The 16385-nt window shown below is 40.5% G+C and overlaps 1 protein-coding gene across 3 annotated transcripts in view; it reads right to left on the bottom strand.

Moving 5' to 3' along the window:
• PPM1L (protein phosphatase, Mg2+/Mn2+ dependent 1L) overlaps window positions 1-16385 on the bottom strand; it is a 108073-nt gene that overhangs the window by 30982 nt on the left and 60706 nt on the right. For all 3 annotated transcript variants that reach the window (XM_075157450.1, XM_075157451.1, XM_075157452.1), the window contains exon 2: window positions 2718-2892. In XM_075157450.1, coding sequence (XP_075013551.1) covers window positions 2718-2892 — 175 coding nt within the window. The remainder of the gene's footprint in view (window positions 1-2717; window positions 2893-16385) is intronic.

Genomic DNA, 16385 nt, shown 5'->3' with positions numbered 1-16385 from the left:
GATTACAGAAATTAAACCCTTGACAGTGCTCTCTGGGATGGGTTTCGCTGATGTCTCACGTAGTCTCCCACCAGACAAAGTTGTATTTTCCCCTTACATCACAATTGCTTTTATTTTCACCATTTTGATTTTTAAAGATTGCTTTCTTCATTTTGTATGTACCACCAGCAGCTTGATCTTCTCATTAAATTGACTTTGGTATGGAAAAACACTAATAAAAGAAAAATGTCACCAACACAACTGCTCAAGTGCTGAATAGCTGGAGCGCTCGGGATCACGAACAGCTGCTGCAATTATGTTTAACTGCCCATTTTCTGTGCTTTGCTCACAATCAGATCTTACTTCAAGAGCAGGTAGCACCATTTCTGCTTTTGTAGTAAACAAGTGACATGATTAGAATGACGAGAGGGCTCCATCTCTGTGTTTTAATCTCTAGAGGTGTCTCTACCTGATTGGGAAGCTGAAATTCTGGCTTTTTATTTACAGCAAGCTGCACTCTCTCTCCATTCTGAATGTGTGTATATGCTGGGACTTTTCTAAACTAGTCATTTATGCGGCTTCTCATTTCCACAATTGTTTTATTGCATGATATAAATCCCCAAATGTGTGTTTCAAGCAGTTTTAATCTTTATTTTCTCTGTACAAACATGCAGTTTTCAATAAAGGAAAACGCTTGCTTTTTCTTCTGCAGGAGTCAGTAATTTCCTCCACTGCATTTTTTCCTTCCTAACAAACTCCTATCAATCAAAATGACTGGAGAGATGAAGCGACCAAACCAGGGAAGAGATTTACATGATTCATTGGAGTGGTAAATTCTGCGTTAAAAAAGATAAACAGAAGCAACAGAAAGCAACAACTTTCGAAGCTTATTTTTTATGCATCATTAAAAACAGGCCATATGTGATTAAACAAATATCCCGCGCCCTCATTTTAACTCTGCTGTCCTTCGAAAACTCATATGACTCCTTAAGTACATGACATGTGTAGTCTGCAAATGGCACAGTACGGGGCTCAAGAGCATTCGAGATCAAAGCAGTCTGAGAGAATCAGGCTTATTTATTGGGTGAGCGCGTGAATATAATTGATAATAGAGCATTGTAATTACTTGAAGTTACTGAAGTTCACAGCCCTATAAGTACCCAGAACGCACAATCTGCAAATGGCATTTTAAGTTGCTCAAGCGCCTTCGAGACCAAAGTAGCTTAAGAGAATCGTATTGCTAGTGAGTGGGAGTCTGAGTAGGAGTCTGAACAAAGTTGATAAGTGGTTTGAGCATTTTAAGTACTTCAGGGCACTGCAGCGTGAGTACAAAGTAATAGGACAAAATAAACCAGCTTGTCAGTGCTTGGTTTTCCAGAGCTGGGCTAGTGCCGAGAAACTCAGAAGATGGTGATTTTAGCAGAGTACCATCAAATCAGATGCAACCAAAACAGTGATCCACTCGGGATGGTGTCTGGCAAATACCATCTAAATGGGATGAAAAACCCAGTTACAAGGCCTAGGCTTCTGCCTAAAACAGCTGGAAGGAAAACCTGGAGCTGAGCTCAGCATGGTTCCCCAAGGGCACCACAGTGTCAGGTACGGTGAGGGGAATAATGGAACAAGGAAGTGCCACCAGGGATTAAGAAAAACCCCCAAATGAGGACGTACAAAGTATAAACTCTCTTTTTGTACTACAAGGCTGCCCGAGGCTGGTTGGTAGGGCTGCAGATGAAAGGAGGTGGTGTGTTGTAGCTCCCAGCCACGAGTGGTTAAAGGGGAGAAACAGAGTGCCGCATCTTTCAGATAAAGCTAAGAAATGAAGGATGCCGAGAGATGTGCTACTGGGGGGAGCGCGGCGAGCCAGGCATGCACACACCTGGAGTGGAAACACATGGCTCGCCTGCACAGACCTCCGTACGCACTGCCAGGCCGCTCGCGGCCGTGAGTACTAATTCAGCAGTAAAATAATGAACTGCTCTTTTTGTTTGATTCTTTCTTTGCAAGGTATTTAAACACCGAGAAACTTGGTAAGATTCAGGGGAGTGGGCACATAGCAGATATTAGTGGCTATTTTGGAAGATCAGCGAAAAACATCAACAGCATCTCTTTTTTCTTCTGTAACTGTAAAGACGACCATGCATCAGGACAACTCTGTGACAGATCCAAAAGCTGGCAGACATTTCTAATTACTTTGGAACAAAATGCTAGTAAAAAGTATTAGCTATAACTAAGAAAACCTCCAAATTATTAAGATGTAAATATCAAAACTGAAAACTCCTGTAACTGCACTGTTAAAATGTGTCCAACACTCTACACATCAGCTGGTTTTGGCTATCCACATGCATCATGTCACATTTGAAAATCAGATTCTGTAATTATCCAGTACACTCTTAGCTATGTGAGCCCCAAAATAAGTTAGCAGTGAAGGAGAAACCAGCAGAAACCAGGTCGCACCACTTGCAGAGACAATAAAGAGGCATGGCTGGATCAATCAACATCAGTGCATTACTGTTAGAAAAATAACTGTCCTTTCAGCTAGTTAGTATTCAATCACTGAAGTGGAAAATTTTCTATCTCAACTTGATTTTAGGAGAAAGAAATGTTTCACTGAGTCACCTCATACCTTTGAGGACAAAGTTCAATTTGCCAGCACAAGCACTAGTATTCAGCAGAAAGACTGAAAGTGAGCAATTTTTTTTCAGTAAAATGTAACTTAGAAAGAAACACAAATATACCTGCTTCATCATACGATACAGTCAATTTTTCCAGCATTTCTCGATCAATTGATAAAATCTGCTGTTCCAGGATGGTTTGGTAAGACAGCACACTGTTCTCCTTGTCCTTCTCATAGTCTTGAAGATGTTGTTTTAGGACTTCAGGCAGGCGGGACTTCACATATTCTGCTGCCGACTATGTAGAAAAGAGGCAAAGGTTTAATTAATACATTTTCTTTTGAAAAGCTTTATGCATATCCATAGGAATTTTTTTTTTTAAATTTTAAAACATTGTCAAATGTAGCTCCTCACAATAAAACACTCCTAATGCTACTAACTCCATGGTGCAAAATTCACAGGTCATTTCTCTGCCCAAATGACCCCTGCCTGCCCAAAACTTCCAGGGAGTCAGGGGTATAATGGACCCAAATTCCCTGAGCTGAGGCATAACCCACTCTGAAGCAGGGAGTTTATGGCAGTCCAGAAAGAGTTACCCATGCTGGACTAGACACATACATACCACAATAGCTCTGTTTCTTCATTGTTAACATATTTTGAAACTATAACTATGAAATATAATGTCTTTATTCTATATTTTAAAGTACAAAGTGACAGAGTGGAATCACTTCACCTGCTATTGATACACAACCAGGCTCAGACAGGGAGATAGAAGCGAACGTTTAACAGCATTAAAAAAATGACATATATATACACATGCATCCACACACAGAAGATCCTTTTAAATTTTTTTCTCTGACTGCTCAAGGCCATAAGCAAACAGAAATTAACACAAGGTGGCATGGTTGTACCGACATTATGGAGCCTTGTGCGCAAATGTAAATGGTAGTAAATAATAAGAGCATCTGCCTCTGGAGAGGTGTTGGTCCTCTGCCACCACTGGAACAGCTCTCTCCCTCGTGGCTTGGGCTCAGACACCCTGGGGAGATCCAAACACAAACCAGCTTTCTGGTTTTTAAGCATAGCATCCCTCTCCTGCAAGTATTACATTCCCACTATAAGAGACAATAGAAAGTCCTCTTTCTGACATGGGTTTGGGTTTTTTTTTGGCTTTCCATCTCTGGTATAAACACAACTGGAAAAGTAAGATGTAGCAAAGGCTGCTGCCCAGTGCTCCAGCTCTCCTGCCAACCTCAAGACAAAAGAGAAAAATAAATGATAGCAAGGTTATATTGTTTCAGGCCTGGAACTGACCAGAAGTTACCTCTACTCAGCAACAGGCTCTTCCTGGGTTTGTATTTAGTTTTCCAAAGTCAACTGCTGATTAAATTGCAACCTTAAAATATCACTGAAGTTGTGTTCAATTTTTCTGCAAGCTAAGCCATGTGAGATGAATGAAATTATTCCAGGAAAACTAAAAGAACTCTCCACATGAGTACAGAATATTTAATGTTACATTTTAATAGTGGTTTTCTTCCAAGGGAAGGCCAAAAGATACACTGTATACTCATTATTTTAGTCTAAGTTCAGGCGCTTGTGTTTAATGTTTCCTTTCAGAAGAGGTTTTACTCTGTGGGGGGGTATTTCTGTGCTCTCCCTGAGGCAGCAATTCTAAAGAGCAGAAAACAAAAGAAGAATTTATACATATTCATTTTCTGAAATAGGTCTTGTGCCAGCCGAGTGGATATTTGCATTCTACTGGCTGTAAACACGTAAGGAAAAATACGCATCTTGTCCCAAAGATCTTGCAGCCCAAGTAAAAGTCAAGAGACAGATGGGTACAAGCAGATGGGAAGACCATCGGGACCATCAGCCGTGATCGGCACAATGGACAGCGGGGTGAGCCACGTGCAGTCCAACCGCCAAGTTTTTCCACAGGCATCGAGGCCAAGGACTTCAAGTGTGATCTCACAGGTGGGGTTTTTTTCACCTTGATGAGAAGCAAAACCCAACACTCTTGCTTAGTCCACTGCCTTTCACATTACATCTAGATGTCATTAGCGATTTCAACCGTAAAGCAATGATGGAACCGATACAAACTCCTCTCCTTTTCTAGCAAGGAAGGTGATCAGCCACATCTGAGTAATTGCATCCCTAGCTGCACTGCAGCGATGAGACAGGTAGTATTATATTCTATTCACTACAAAAGTAATTTTATCTCGGTTTTTAAAAGTCACTTCCAGTACCTGGAATATTAAAAAAGTGTGAGGGTGTGAGTGCATGTGTTTATGCACGTGCTTGGTATTAAAGAAACCAAGAAGCTAACTGTACTGCGTGAATAAAAATTAAACAACATTTTAAAAAGAAAGACTTCCACCATTTTCATGCTCTTCCATCTTACCGCAATTCTCACCACGCAGACCACAATATTCCACTTCTGAGTAGACCAGAAACTCCCTCCGTGCAGACTGCAGCCCAGAGACCCGTTTGCCGGGATGCCGCTCACCGGCAGCCTGCCGGCAGAGCATCCCACCATGCCAGCCACCCGCTCCTCCTCCAGCCAGCGCTGGGGTCCCCCCGCTCTCATGAAATCTATTTTCATTAATATATGTATTTGTGTCACAGGCAGAAGTTAGGGGAAAAAACCCATTTCACTACTTTGAGGCTTCAAAATAGCTTTATCCTCCTTTCCTCTGTACGGTCCCTCTTACTCCCACAGGAAGGAATTACAAACCTAGCTGCTCCTGGAAAACACCCGACCACAGCCATTAGTTACAGGTACAACTAATTGTACAACATTTGCTGGTCAGTATTCCTCATCACCATCCCTACGAGAAAGCAACTCGGAGCCGTAGGCACTCCAGCAGTGAGAAACGCAAAGAAGCGGTGGTCCTCCTCATGCAGGCACCGTTCCACAGATCACTGCTTCAAAACAACAACATAACAGAAATGCACATTGCTGAACTGTTACCCCTCTCGGTCACAATAACCTCCTATTTTCTGGCAGGAATTTATCAATTTCTTTCATAAAATTGAAACTGCAGCATCCCCTGTGAATCTGTTCTCAGTCTGAAGCACCCTTCTCCAAATTAAATAAAGGATTGACTTTAATACCTTAATCGATTTTAGGGTATTTCATCCTACCATGGAAAACTAATATTTCATATATATAGAATAAATTTTAAAAAATCTACATACAATGAAATATACTCGCAGAGCTTATTCACAAAAAATCACATTTTTCTCTATTCACTAAAAAAACCACCCTACATAAAAATCACATCAGGAAATGCTCAGCTGTGTGGTAACCTGAACCTCAAATGCAGCCAGCCATCCTTCTGTAACTACCGAATTTGCCCACATCTTTTAATTGATGAGAAACAGATATCCAAAGTAAATTTTCTTTTTATAAATTATGCTAACTGCCTGTTAAAATTTGCTCTGCTTTTCTGAAGCATATCCTTCTGGGACCTCCCTTGTATGTGGGTAAGTAAAGGTCTAAAATGGTTAATTAAAGGCTTCTTTATGAAACTGCTTCAAAAGTCAGGTGGCGGCTTGACAAAGCATTCTCCTTACAGAGTTATATTGGGTGATTTCGGAAAGGCTTTCAACTCCCAGTAGAGCATTTGGCGTGTGGAAGACCACCACACCCGTAAGGGACAGTTGCATCCCTGCTCATCCTAATCACGCTCTGCAGGCTGCTACAGCTCAATGCAAAGCCATAGCCATGGCTTTACCAACCTGCTCGACCTTTAAAATTCAGGTTTTCACCAACGCAAACACAGTGATCTTGCGTATTTCTGGCACTTGAAACACTCAAGCGTGTCTCATTAAACTGTGTTATCATCGGATGAACACCGGGCAGTGGAAAACCCTCTCCAAGTGGTGATGCCCTGGGAATCTGCTTGCTGTTTGCCCCGCGGTGGGGTTTGGTAGGAAGAGCAGGACTGCAGAGCATCGGGGCCAGCTCCCGAATTACGCGGCTCTTCACCCAAATGCTGGCACACAGAGAAGATACACCTCCATAGGCACACGTGTAAACATGCAAGAAGTGACCCCGTTAATTAAGAGGGCAAGTGTTAAGCAGCTCCACGACCCCAGGAAAAACAAGGACTGCAAACAAGAGCTATGGCAAGACGAGCACACTGGCACATCAAGCAACTGAAGGATCTAATTAGCTAAACACAGATTTCCAATTTAAAAAATGGAAGATAGAGACTTTACTGTCTCAGACCCGCACTCTGCACTGATTCTTGTGATTTACAGGGAGAGGAGGGAAACCACAAATTTATGATCTTAATATTTTTGAGACAATTCATTCTGCCTGCCCGGCTACTGCAAACATCCAGAGACTATGGGAAAATATAGGATCTATTTTAGAGTGTGGTATGGCTGGCATAGCATGTAATAGCACTGAAGGATTTAAAAAACCATCAAGATTCCTCTGTCGCATCTTGCTGCCTCTCCTTTTCACATGTTTCCCTCCCCTTCAAAGACACGTGGGTCACTACAAGAAGTTTCCTTCTTTAGAGATGATACACCATGAACTGCCGGCCAGAACAGAGTTTACCTTATGAAAAAGAGGAATTTCAACTTTGTTCACCTCCTGGTTTACCTCAGGGAAATAATTTTTTAAGTAGGATCAAGTGAGTTTGACAAATAAAAGCCTGAGGTAGGTACAAGAAATGAACAAGGGTGTAAACCCTGTGGAAGACAGTGTTGGCCATGATAATCTCATGGGAAGGAAACACAATGAAGAGTAAAGTGGGATTGACCTGTGGAACCTATTAGACATCTCTACAGGAATGGTGGAGGAGGAGCTGGAAGAAAATTAGTACAGTATCAAAACTGTAATACAATTGGGCAATAGGAGGGGCTCAGTAAATAATTCACAGGATTAGATTGTTAATACAGATGATATAACTTATTGAGAAAGGAGGCTATGGAAATAAAGAAGTGCCCTGCACATCAAGAGAATATTTGCTTTTCTAGGTCCAGTCTGTAAAAGGGAGACAGACCTGCTGAAAGTCATCACGTAAAAAAGAGAAGCAGAGGGCACTACCACAACCCAGGTCCACCAGACACCGAACAAAAAATAGAGAGGTTGGGTTTTTTTAACCAGGAACTGGAATAATCAGCCAAAGCACAAGATGTAATGAAGTACTGCAACTACTCAGATATGTTATAGGAAATGTATCTCAGAGCACAGGTTGTCCAGCAACCTCGGAGTGTGTTGGTGATAGTAGCAAAGACCACAGTTTGGGTGCGGGATGTTCCAGCACTGAGAAGCCCCCTAAGATAAGGAAGGCAAAAGACAACTTGCATGAAGGTGACGATTAATTCTTCAGGAAGAAAACAACATAATAAAGACAAAGGACTTTAAAAGAACGACACTTGAAGATCTCTGAGGCTTGACAGTACAAAAGGACCAACAGCTGCAAGTCAAAGAAGAAAAGAAGGTATGGGGAGTAAACATTTCCTTAGGGAAATGATGTGAGTGAAAACTATCCCAATGCAGAAAAAACCTAGGAATTAACGCACCTAAGTCATAAGCTGCTCAAGATCATAAGATCTCAAACTCAGGAAGGACATACACACAGTCAGAATACCATGTGAGTTTAAAAGAATAACAAGCACCGAGAAACAAATGGAGACTAAAGAAAAAAATGACTTGGAGCTAGCAAAGGTAGCAAGAAAAGGTTCAACAAGTCCATTTGTAATAAGAAAAAACCCAGGCAAAATGTTGCTCTACTGCTCAGCAGAGTAGAAAAGCTATTGACAGATGATGCCATAAAAGCTGAAGTATTTAATGTCTTTTTTTGCTACAGTACTCACTATCTTTACCTTGCTGCATTCAACTGGCAGCTAATATCAGAGGCAAATAACCAAAATCTCCCGACAGAATAGGGAAAGAACATGTTGGAAAGTGCTTATAGAGATTAGATATTTTCCAGATGGCTGGGCCAGATGAAATTCATTCAGGTATACGTAGGTAATGGGCTGAAACAATCATTTAATGACCTCTGTCTTTGAAAATTCACAGAGGATGGCAAGACGCTATTCGGAGAGGGCAAATGTCGGGGCTACTTTTAAAATAGTATAAAGGGAGAGAATTACAGACTAGTCAATTTAACTTTGATGCCTAAAAAATGGGATAAAAGATCAAATGATTTCTACGCATGCGAAAGCACCAAGATTTATAAGGCGCAGAGAGCAAAGTGGTTCTCTCAGGATGTAAGGAGACCTGCTAATTCAGTTCCTATCAACTGCAGTCTGGGGAGCAAATGCTCCCTTGCTCATTCCAGCAAACACGCCCGTGCTTAAAAGTCTTAGTACCACTGATCACATCATCAGCACAGACAAATCTTTCATGCTATTCTCTTAAGCCTTAGGGGATCTCAGAGAAATAGCCTTCCATGTAAATTAGGATGCTGAATCTCACGCAGATTAAGCATTTCAGAGAATCTCCCAGGCTTAAGATGCATCTCCAGAGTCCCCTCGGACCTGCCATGTGTGTTTGGTGCTCCCGGGAAGCGGATGCGGGGTGTGGAAGCCTGTCATTGCCACCATCCGACCTTCATTTGCCGCCACACAAAGATTTCAGCTAGAGGTGCTATTGGAAATACATAATGATCCCACTCAGAATTTCACATTCCACATTTTAGACTAGCGCTCCTTAGCAAAAATACTTTTATATGCAGGTTTCTGGACTCACATCTTTAAAAAAAAACCCCAAACCACACGATTCATTATTCTAAGAACAGTGCACTTAACTTATTAGATATCTCCCAGTACGATGGTAAAAACCATGGCATAATAAGGTTGTGGACAAGAAATGTATTCCAGAGAGTCCATTACTGATTTTTTGTAGTAATGCTATAAAGCTTTCCTGTTTATTTCAAAAAAGTACAGTACAAAAAAAAAAAAAAAAAAAACCAGATTGCTAGGTTAAAGAAATCACATCTCAGATTAAATAAAAGACCTGAAAGTCAATCTCTCCCTGACCATTTCACTCTGGTACAGAGATGTCCCTGCTTCCAGGGGTAAACCAGGACAACTTTACGAGCACATTCCCCCTGCCCAGCCACGCTGCTTTCGAACACCGTGCAGCATATGGAGCATGTGTTCCCATTTTACTGTATTCGCAAATCAGTCGTAGAACTTTAAGAGTCGTTTCTCGGCATCCTGATGCTTTGTTGGGTGCTTACTATAGGAAGGAAATGGTTAAAGAATATTCTTTGGGTTCCTGCCTCCTTGAGAGCTAAACTTACTGCAGACAAACCACCTTCTCAACCTATTCACACTGCAATGCAGGAAAGGCTGGTGTTGATTGAAGTAGATACAAAAATCCTGCCTCCAGGCCCACATGTGCCACTTCAACTGATTTCCGAGAGATGTATGTACATCAGCCCTGACTCTCACGTCTCACACCCAGCATTTAAGATCGGATGCCTCTCCTTCATCAGCATGAACCACAAATAACTCCACGGAAGTCAGTGGGATTTTGCTGAGGCAAACCTCTTGGAATAAGGACATGAAGCTATGAATAGTTATTCAGAAGGAAAACATATGATAGCAAAACATAATCTACTCTCAAGAGGATAATACAAGATCTGCAAATGGCACCAAGACAAACATTTTGCCCTCTAAAGCACGGAATTATTTAAAGAACAAACATGCCAAAAGAAACCCGTTAGTAGAGTTTTCCTGTAATACAAACTTTTGGTACACTTAGCCTATTATTTCTATTAAAAAGTGTCTTTTTTCTCCAAAATAAATATTCAAGTAAATAATTTACTATTGATCAATATGTATCCTAGGAAAGCCAAACTCACAATTTAAAACAAAGTTATTAGCAAAAGCATGATATCTGAAAAGAATTGGGGAACTCAGAAATTCTCCCCTAGGACTTCCAACAAGACTGAACACTGAAAACACTATTATTTTGCAATCCATGCACAATTTATTTCCGTAGCAGGAAAAATATTACCCTCACAAACATCTTTAGTTAATCAGAAGCTATATAATCATGAGAAAATTAACCTGATTCCAAGGAGATGTATAAAGTTCGAATTAGTATTCACACTGTATTGTCAGAGATATATTAAATCCGTAATTACAGTAATCCACAGCTGCTTCAACTGTAGAAAATAATGAATTGCCCAGTGAGAACTGGTGTCCATGAAATGGAAAGAAAAGGCCATCTGTTGTGGAGCTTTGCTCTGACTTTATGCTTTGAGCACGGAGAGCTTGCTCTTCTTTGACACAGCCTATATGTGGATTTATGGCTACAAGCAACCCAAATAACCGTATCACCAAACAGAAAGGATAAAAATAAAAAATGATGATGATTTATGGCTTTAAATTATGCATTTTAGTTTCTTCCCTAAGACAGCACTTGTCACTCGCTTCTTAAATAGACTTATTTAAATGTCCTAGAAGGAGAAGCAAGTCAACAAAATTTGTAATGTAAAAATTACATGTTCTGTTCTCCCTCCCACTCCCCCCAACATTAGTCATATAGAAATGTGTGACATTGCAGGGAGCATACACGCAAAATGTTGGCATGGTACTCGTTAATCTAGGACATGGATCAGAAGAGGTGAGAATAAATGCAAAACAATTATTTTCCATCTTCCAATGAGGGAGTGGTTAGTGAAATACTTGTACAAGTCATTTTTTAAAATAACTAATTTTAATTAATTAATTAAAATTAACAAAAACATGTTCCATGTGATATAGCCAAGCAGTCACTCATTCTACAGATGAGGAAAGAAACAAAGCACAGAGACTGATTTGTCAGAGATTTCACTGCAATTGGCAGAGCTACAAGGAGTGCGCTGGAATCTGGACATCTAATTAAAAGATTAATTTTATCAAGGCAAGGGGGAGCATTATGATTATCTTGTTTGGCATCTTGAATCAGGACCGCAGGACTTCCCTGTCTCATTGTTTGAATGAATAAGTCATTTTGAAAAATATTCGACTCTGTTTCAGAGACAGAGAATCTTCCATAGCCCTTTGGAAGTTAATTATCCTTAATGTTAAGAGGATAAATTCACATACAACAGAAAATGTTCACATTATTTCCAGTCTGAATCTGCTATTATCTATGACTTTCAGCCACTGAATCAAGTAAAATGTCTGCTCACCTACATTCCTTTTTCTCATGTAAATACATGCAAATTTATCAAATCACCACATTATCTTCTCATTGATAAACTCAGCAGATGGAGCTCATTGAATGGCACATTATTACATGTCACATTATCGTGCATGCTTTCTAATCTTTTCAAGCATTCATAGGGTTCTCCTTTGAACACTCCTGTTTTCCAACTTTGTTCTTTAGGGGTAATCATCACAGCAAGGCAACGCACCGTGCAGAAAGATTCACTAATACCAAAACCAGTTCCTTGCTTTTATTAACCATTTGCATTATGCTTATAGGCTCACCATTGCCTTGAGATCTCATGTACAGTTCATGTAGCCCCTAAATCTTCTATGACCTACACTGTGCAATATTAGATATATAGACTTACAGTTGATTATACCGAAATGCATGGTTCTCCTTATGAATATACCCACTCAACAATTTCTGTTTATAATTATCCTGAAGTCTATCGTGCAACTCAAGTTTAATCCCTTTAATATACACTGCATTGATTTGAAAGTATTCAAAATAGCATGTATATCAAGTCAAAACACATATTCTTCTTGTGAGTTTTGGCTAACCGCTGTTCAAACTATTATTATTGATGAAAACAATCAAACACTTCGATTCATACAGCCATGAAGTGAAATCCTGCTCGCAAGGAAATCAAGTATATTCTCATCAATGAACCTGGATGATGGGACAGAGTGCACCCTCAGCAACTTTGCAGATGATACAAAACCGGGAGGATTAGTTGATACACCAGATGGATGTGCTGCCAGTTTGAGGGACCTGGACATGCTGGAGAAATGGGCCAACAGGAACCTCATGAAGTTCAACAAAGGGAACTGCAAAGTCCTGCACCTGGGGAGGAACAATCCCATGCACCAGTACACACTGGGAGCTAACCAGCTGGAAAGCTGGTTGAAGAAGGACCTGGGGGTTCTGGTGGACAACAAGCTGAACATGAGCCAGCAACGTGCCCTAGCAGCAAAGAAGGTCAACAGCACACTGGGCTGGATCAGGGAGAACGTTGCCAGCAGGTCGAGAGAGGTGATCCTTCTCCTCTGCTCAGCACTGGTGAAATGCATCTGGAGTGCTGGGTCCAGTGCTGGGCTCCCCAGTATAGCAGAGACAGGGACATACTGGAGTGAGTCCAGTGAAGGGACACGAAGATGACTAAGGGATTGAAGCATCCGTTGTAGAAGGAGAGGCTAAGAGAGCTGTTCAGCCCAACGAAGAGAAGGCTCAGAGGGATCTTATCCATGCGTACAAACACAAATGATGGCGCCAGGCTCTTCTCAGTGGTGACCACTGAATGGCCAAGAGGTGATGGGCACAAACCGAAATACAGGAAAGTCCATTTAACAATAAGAAAAAACTTTTTTTCACAGTGAGGGTGGTCAAACACCGAAGCAGGTTGCCCGGAGAGGCTATGGATTCTCCATCCTTGGAAAGAGCCAAAGCCCAACTGGACATGTTCTTGAGCAACCTGCTCCAGCTGCCCCATTTCCAGCAGAGGTTGGACTGCATGGTCTCCAGAGGCACCTCCAACCTCAGCCCTTCTGTGACTCTGTAAAAATATTTCCAGAGAATTCATTGGGATGGCTACTCCACCCAGAATATTTATTCTGGTTGTTTAGACGACTGCATATATGCACCCAAAAATGTTTAGTAAATATATTAAAAATAATGAGAAAAAGAAGAGTTATTACTCTAGTAAAAGGAAATGCATTAGCACTTAAATTGCATATGCACAGATACAAACTCTGAATCTTAATTGTGCTAGAAAGCCAATTATTATTCATGCCCTTTTTAGGAGAAGAATTAAGATTAGTGGGTAAATTAAACTGAAAATTAGCGACAGACAAAGCACTTATTTTATAACACTTCTGTTAGTTTTAACAAATAGGAGGCTGAAGCTTATTGTAAAGGTGATGTATTTCATAAATCCTGGAAGACACAAGCACAGACACAAAGACAAGCAATAATTATGACTAGCATGTCCACATGGCCATATCTAGAAGACATTAATATTTGGCACGACACTAATATCTCTATTTGACAAAAGGCATGATTTAGCTAATAGAACAAAGCAAAATATATTTGAATGAATTACTAAAAAAAAAAATAGGTTTGTCAAGATTTAACCCAATTTTTATGCTAATTGGTTGTAACTATTAACATAGATGAGCTGAATATTAAATTAGAAAATGTTAAAAAATGTTTAAAAATGCATGAAAATACTTACCCATTACCAGTTAACAGTGCAGAAAAATCTGGGTCCCAAATTACAATTTATGGTCGCAAGTGATTACTAAATATAAATGCCTATACAGCTATACCAGCAGGGATTGCATTTGCTGAAGACCTGCCAGAAAAATTTCATCCAACCAGGAAGAACTGAAACATTTTCTTGTATTACTATAATCAAATCTAAGCTATGGGGGATCGTATTTTTTATATTGGCATAAAAAAACAGAAGCAAGAGAAAGAGAAATAACACTGAAAATAATGGTTGAAATATCATAAAAACAACTAACTTTAAAAGAGTATTGAACTGCTCATTTTGCAAGCTAGGCATCAAGCTTTTTTTTGCATTTCGTATTTTACTGAGCTCATCAAGTTCAACATAGAAGGTGAAAAAAAATCAGTTTTGCAAAATGACTGCAACTTTGTGCAACCCCCGAGAAAATGATGTTTAAAACTTTGCGACTGTAACCTTGCATCAATGCAGATCCTGAAATGAAAGCCTTCATCAGCAATTAAAGTGCTTTAAAACCACTCCAGGGGATTTCTACAGGTGTTTCTGTGCAGGTGCTTTTCCAAATAGCAGTGGGATACAAGATAGTTGATGAAGAATCAGTTTTACCAGAAGCCTTTCATTCTGCTTCTTTAGTTGAGGCAAAAATGTATTTATAGCCTATTAGACTGAATTAAATAGCAAGAAGCTTCCTTCTTTTTTTGCCATTGTTCTCTATCTCCAAGCAAAGAAAGAGTGAGTATAGTGGAAGATTTTAGTCTAAATGGTCTCTCCTGATTTAGAGACATCCTTTCTGCCAAGTAGAAATCATCACAAGAACTAGAAAGCTGCGGTCTGAAACGCTGTAAGAATTAGTTCGTTATGCAGGATACCAAGAAGACTATTTTCACCTGCTTACAATTTTACCAAAATTCAACCATCTGGTCAGAAACTTGTATTCTATTTTAGATTCTTATTCTACAAAAAAAAAAAATGTAGTCCAAATAATTTAATTTATCTAGAGAACGAAGTTAAGGAACAAGAAATTGCTTTTCCCATTGTAAAAGTCACAGTTTTGGCAAACGCTTCCTTAAATACCTTCAGTTTGATACTACCTCAGTTATGCAGAGCAGGGAACTGCACACGCAGGGCACTCATACTTATCGGGATGTCTCCAGGATGGAGCAAGACATTGCTCTTAGGTGATGGATGAAGAGAGCAGCACACAAGACACCTTATATACAGCTGGAAATTTGCATTTCCTACGATGCCCAGCACAGAAACGTACCGGTATTGCTCATGTCCTCTTTGCTACCCACCATATGACTGCGCAGTGTGAAGTGTGCTCAGAGGAACACTGGTTGGGACTGGTAGACTGAGGCTCGCTGCAGTCCTGACCATTACTTTTAGCTGAAGTAATTTGTACAGATGGCTCATACAGAGCTGTTCTGTATTTACAAGCTCTCGTGCAGAAAGGCAGATGCACAGACCCCGATCCGTAAGTCACTCCTCAGGGTTTAGGTCAAAGCACAAGGTAAATAAAGTTCTGCCCTTCTGCATTATGTTTTCATAACTATGGGTGGAAGGCAGGTATGGTTCATTCTAAAAAGCAAATGTGTAAGGTGTTTTTCTTTTATGGACTTAAAAGAATTAGGTGAAGCACAGTGTCAGACACACACTGGTTCCCACCCTGCTGCTCTGGGCACACTGTCCCTCAAGAACTCGGGTACCTGCGAGGCTCCCACTGCTCCTTTTCCCAATACTGAGTCCAGCGCTCCTGAATGAAATACTTCTGTAAATTATTCCAGCACAATTTCAAAACTCCAGAAAGCTTAACAAGTAGAAAATAGAGAGGAATTTTCAAATAACTTCAGTATAAACATATAAAGTACTATTATTTTGCCTTCCAGAGTCATAAATCACCTGCACATCACCACCTTAGAGACCCAGCACACCCAAACACTGCAGCAGCAGCAGGCAGCATGTCACCTACTTCTGTTCTGGAGCAGGACCTTTGACCAGATGTTTTTCCCAGGGCCCAATAGCCAAGTCCTGTCCTGATAAAGCTTTTATTAAACAGGATAGGTCTAATGCTGGAAGCAATTCTTAAGCTTTCATTTAGGTCCCCATTTCTCTTAGGACTGACTTTATAAAAATTATGTATTAAGAAATCACATTAATAATTAGCCCCATGTTACATCCAATGCTGTGATGAGAAGGAGATACGAATCGAGATAAACCAGTGTGAGAAAGAAGCTGCAGAGCCTCGGGGGTAATCCAAGCAGTTCTGCTGTGCCACTTGCTCCAAGGAGCTGGAGGGATTAATGAATAGATGACACAACCGCAATTTGTTCCAGCCTTATTTACCGGAGTCCCCTGCTGGCTCTTCAAAAGCTGG

The sequence above is a fragment of the Calonectris borealis genome, chromosome 9, assembly GCF_964195595.1.
Source record: "Calonectris borealis chromosome 9, bCalBor7.hap1.2, whole genome shotgun sequence".
NCBI classification, from domain to species: Eukaryota; Metazoa; Chordata; class Aves; order Procellariiformes; family Procellariidae; genus Calonectris; species Calonectris borealis.
The sequence above is the reverse complement of the archived record's forward strand: the minus strand, read 5'-3'. Positions and strand labels throughout refer to the sequence as shown.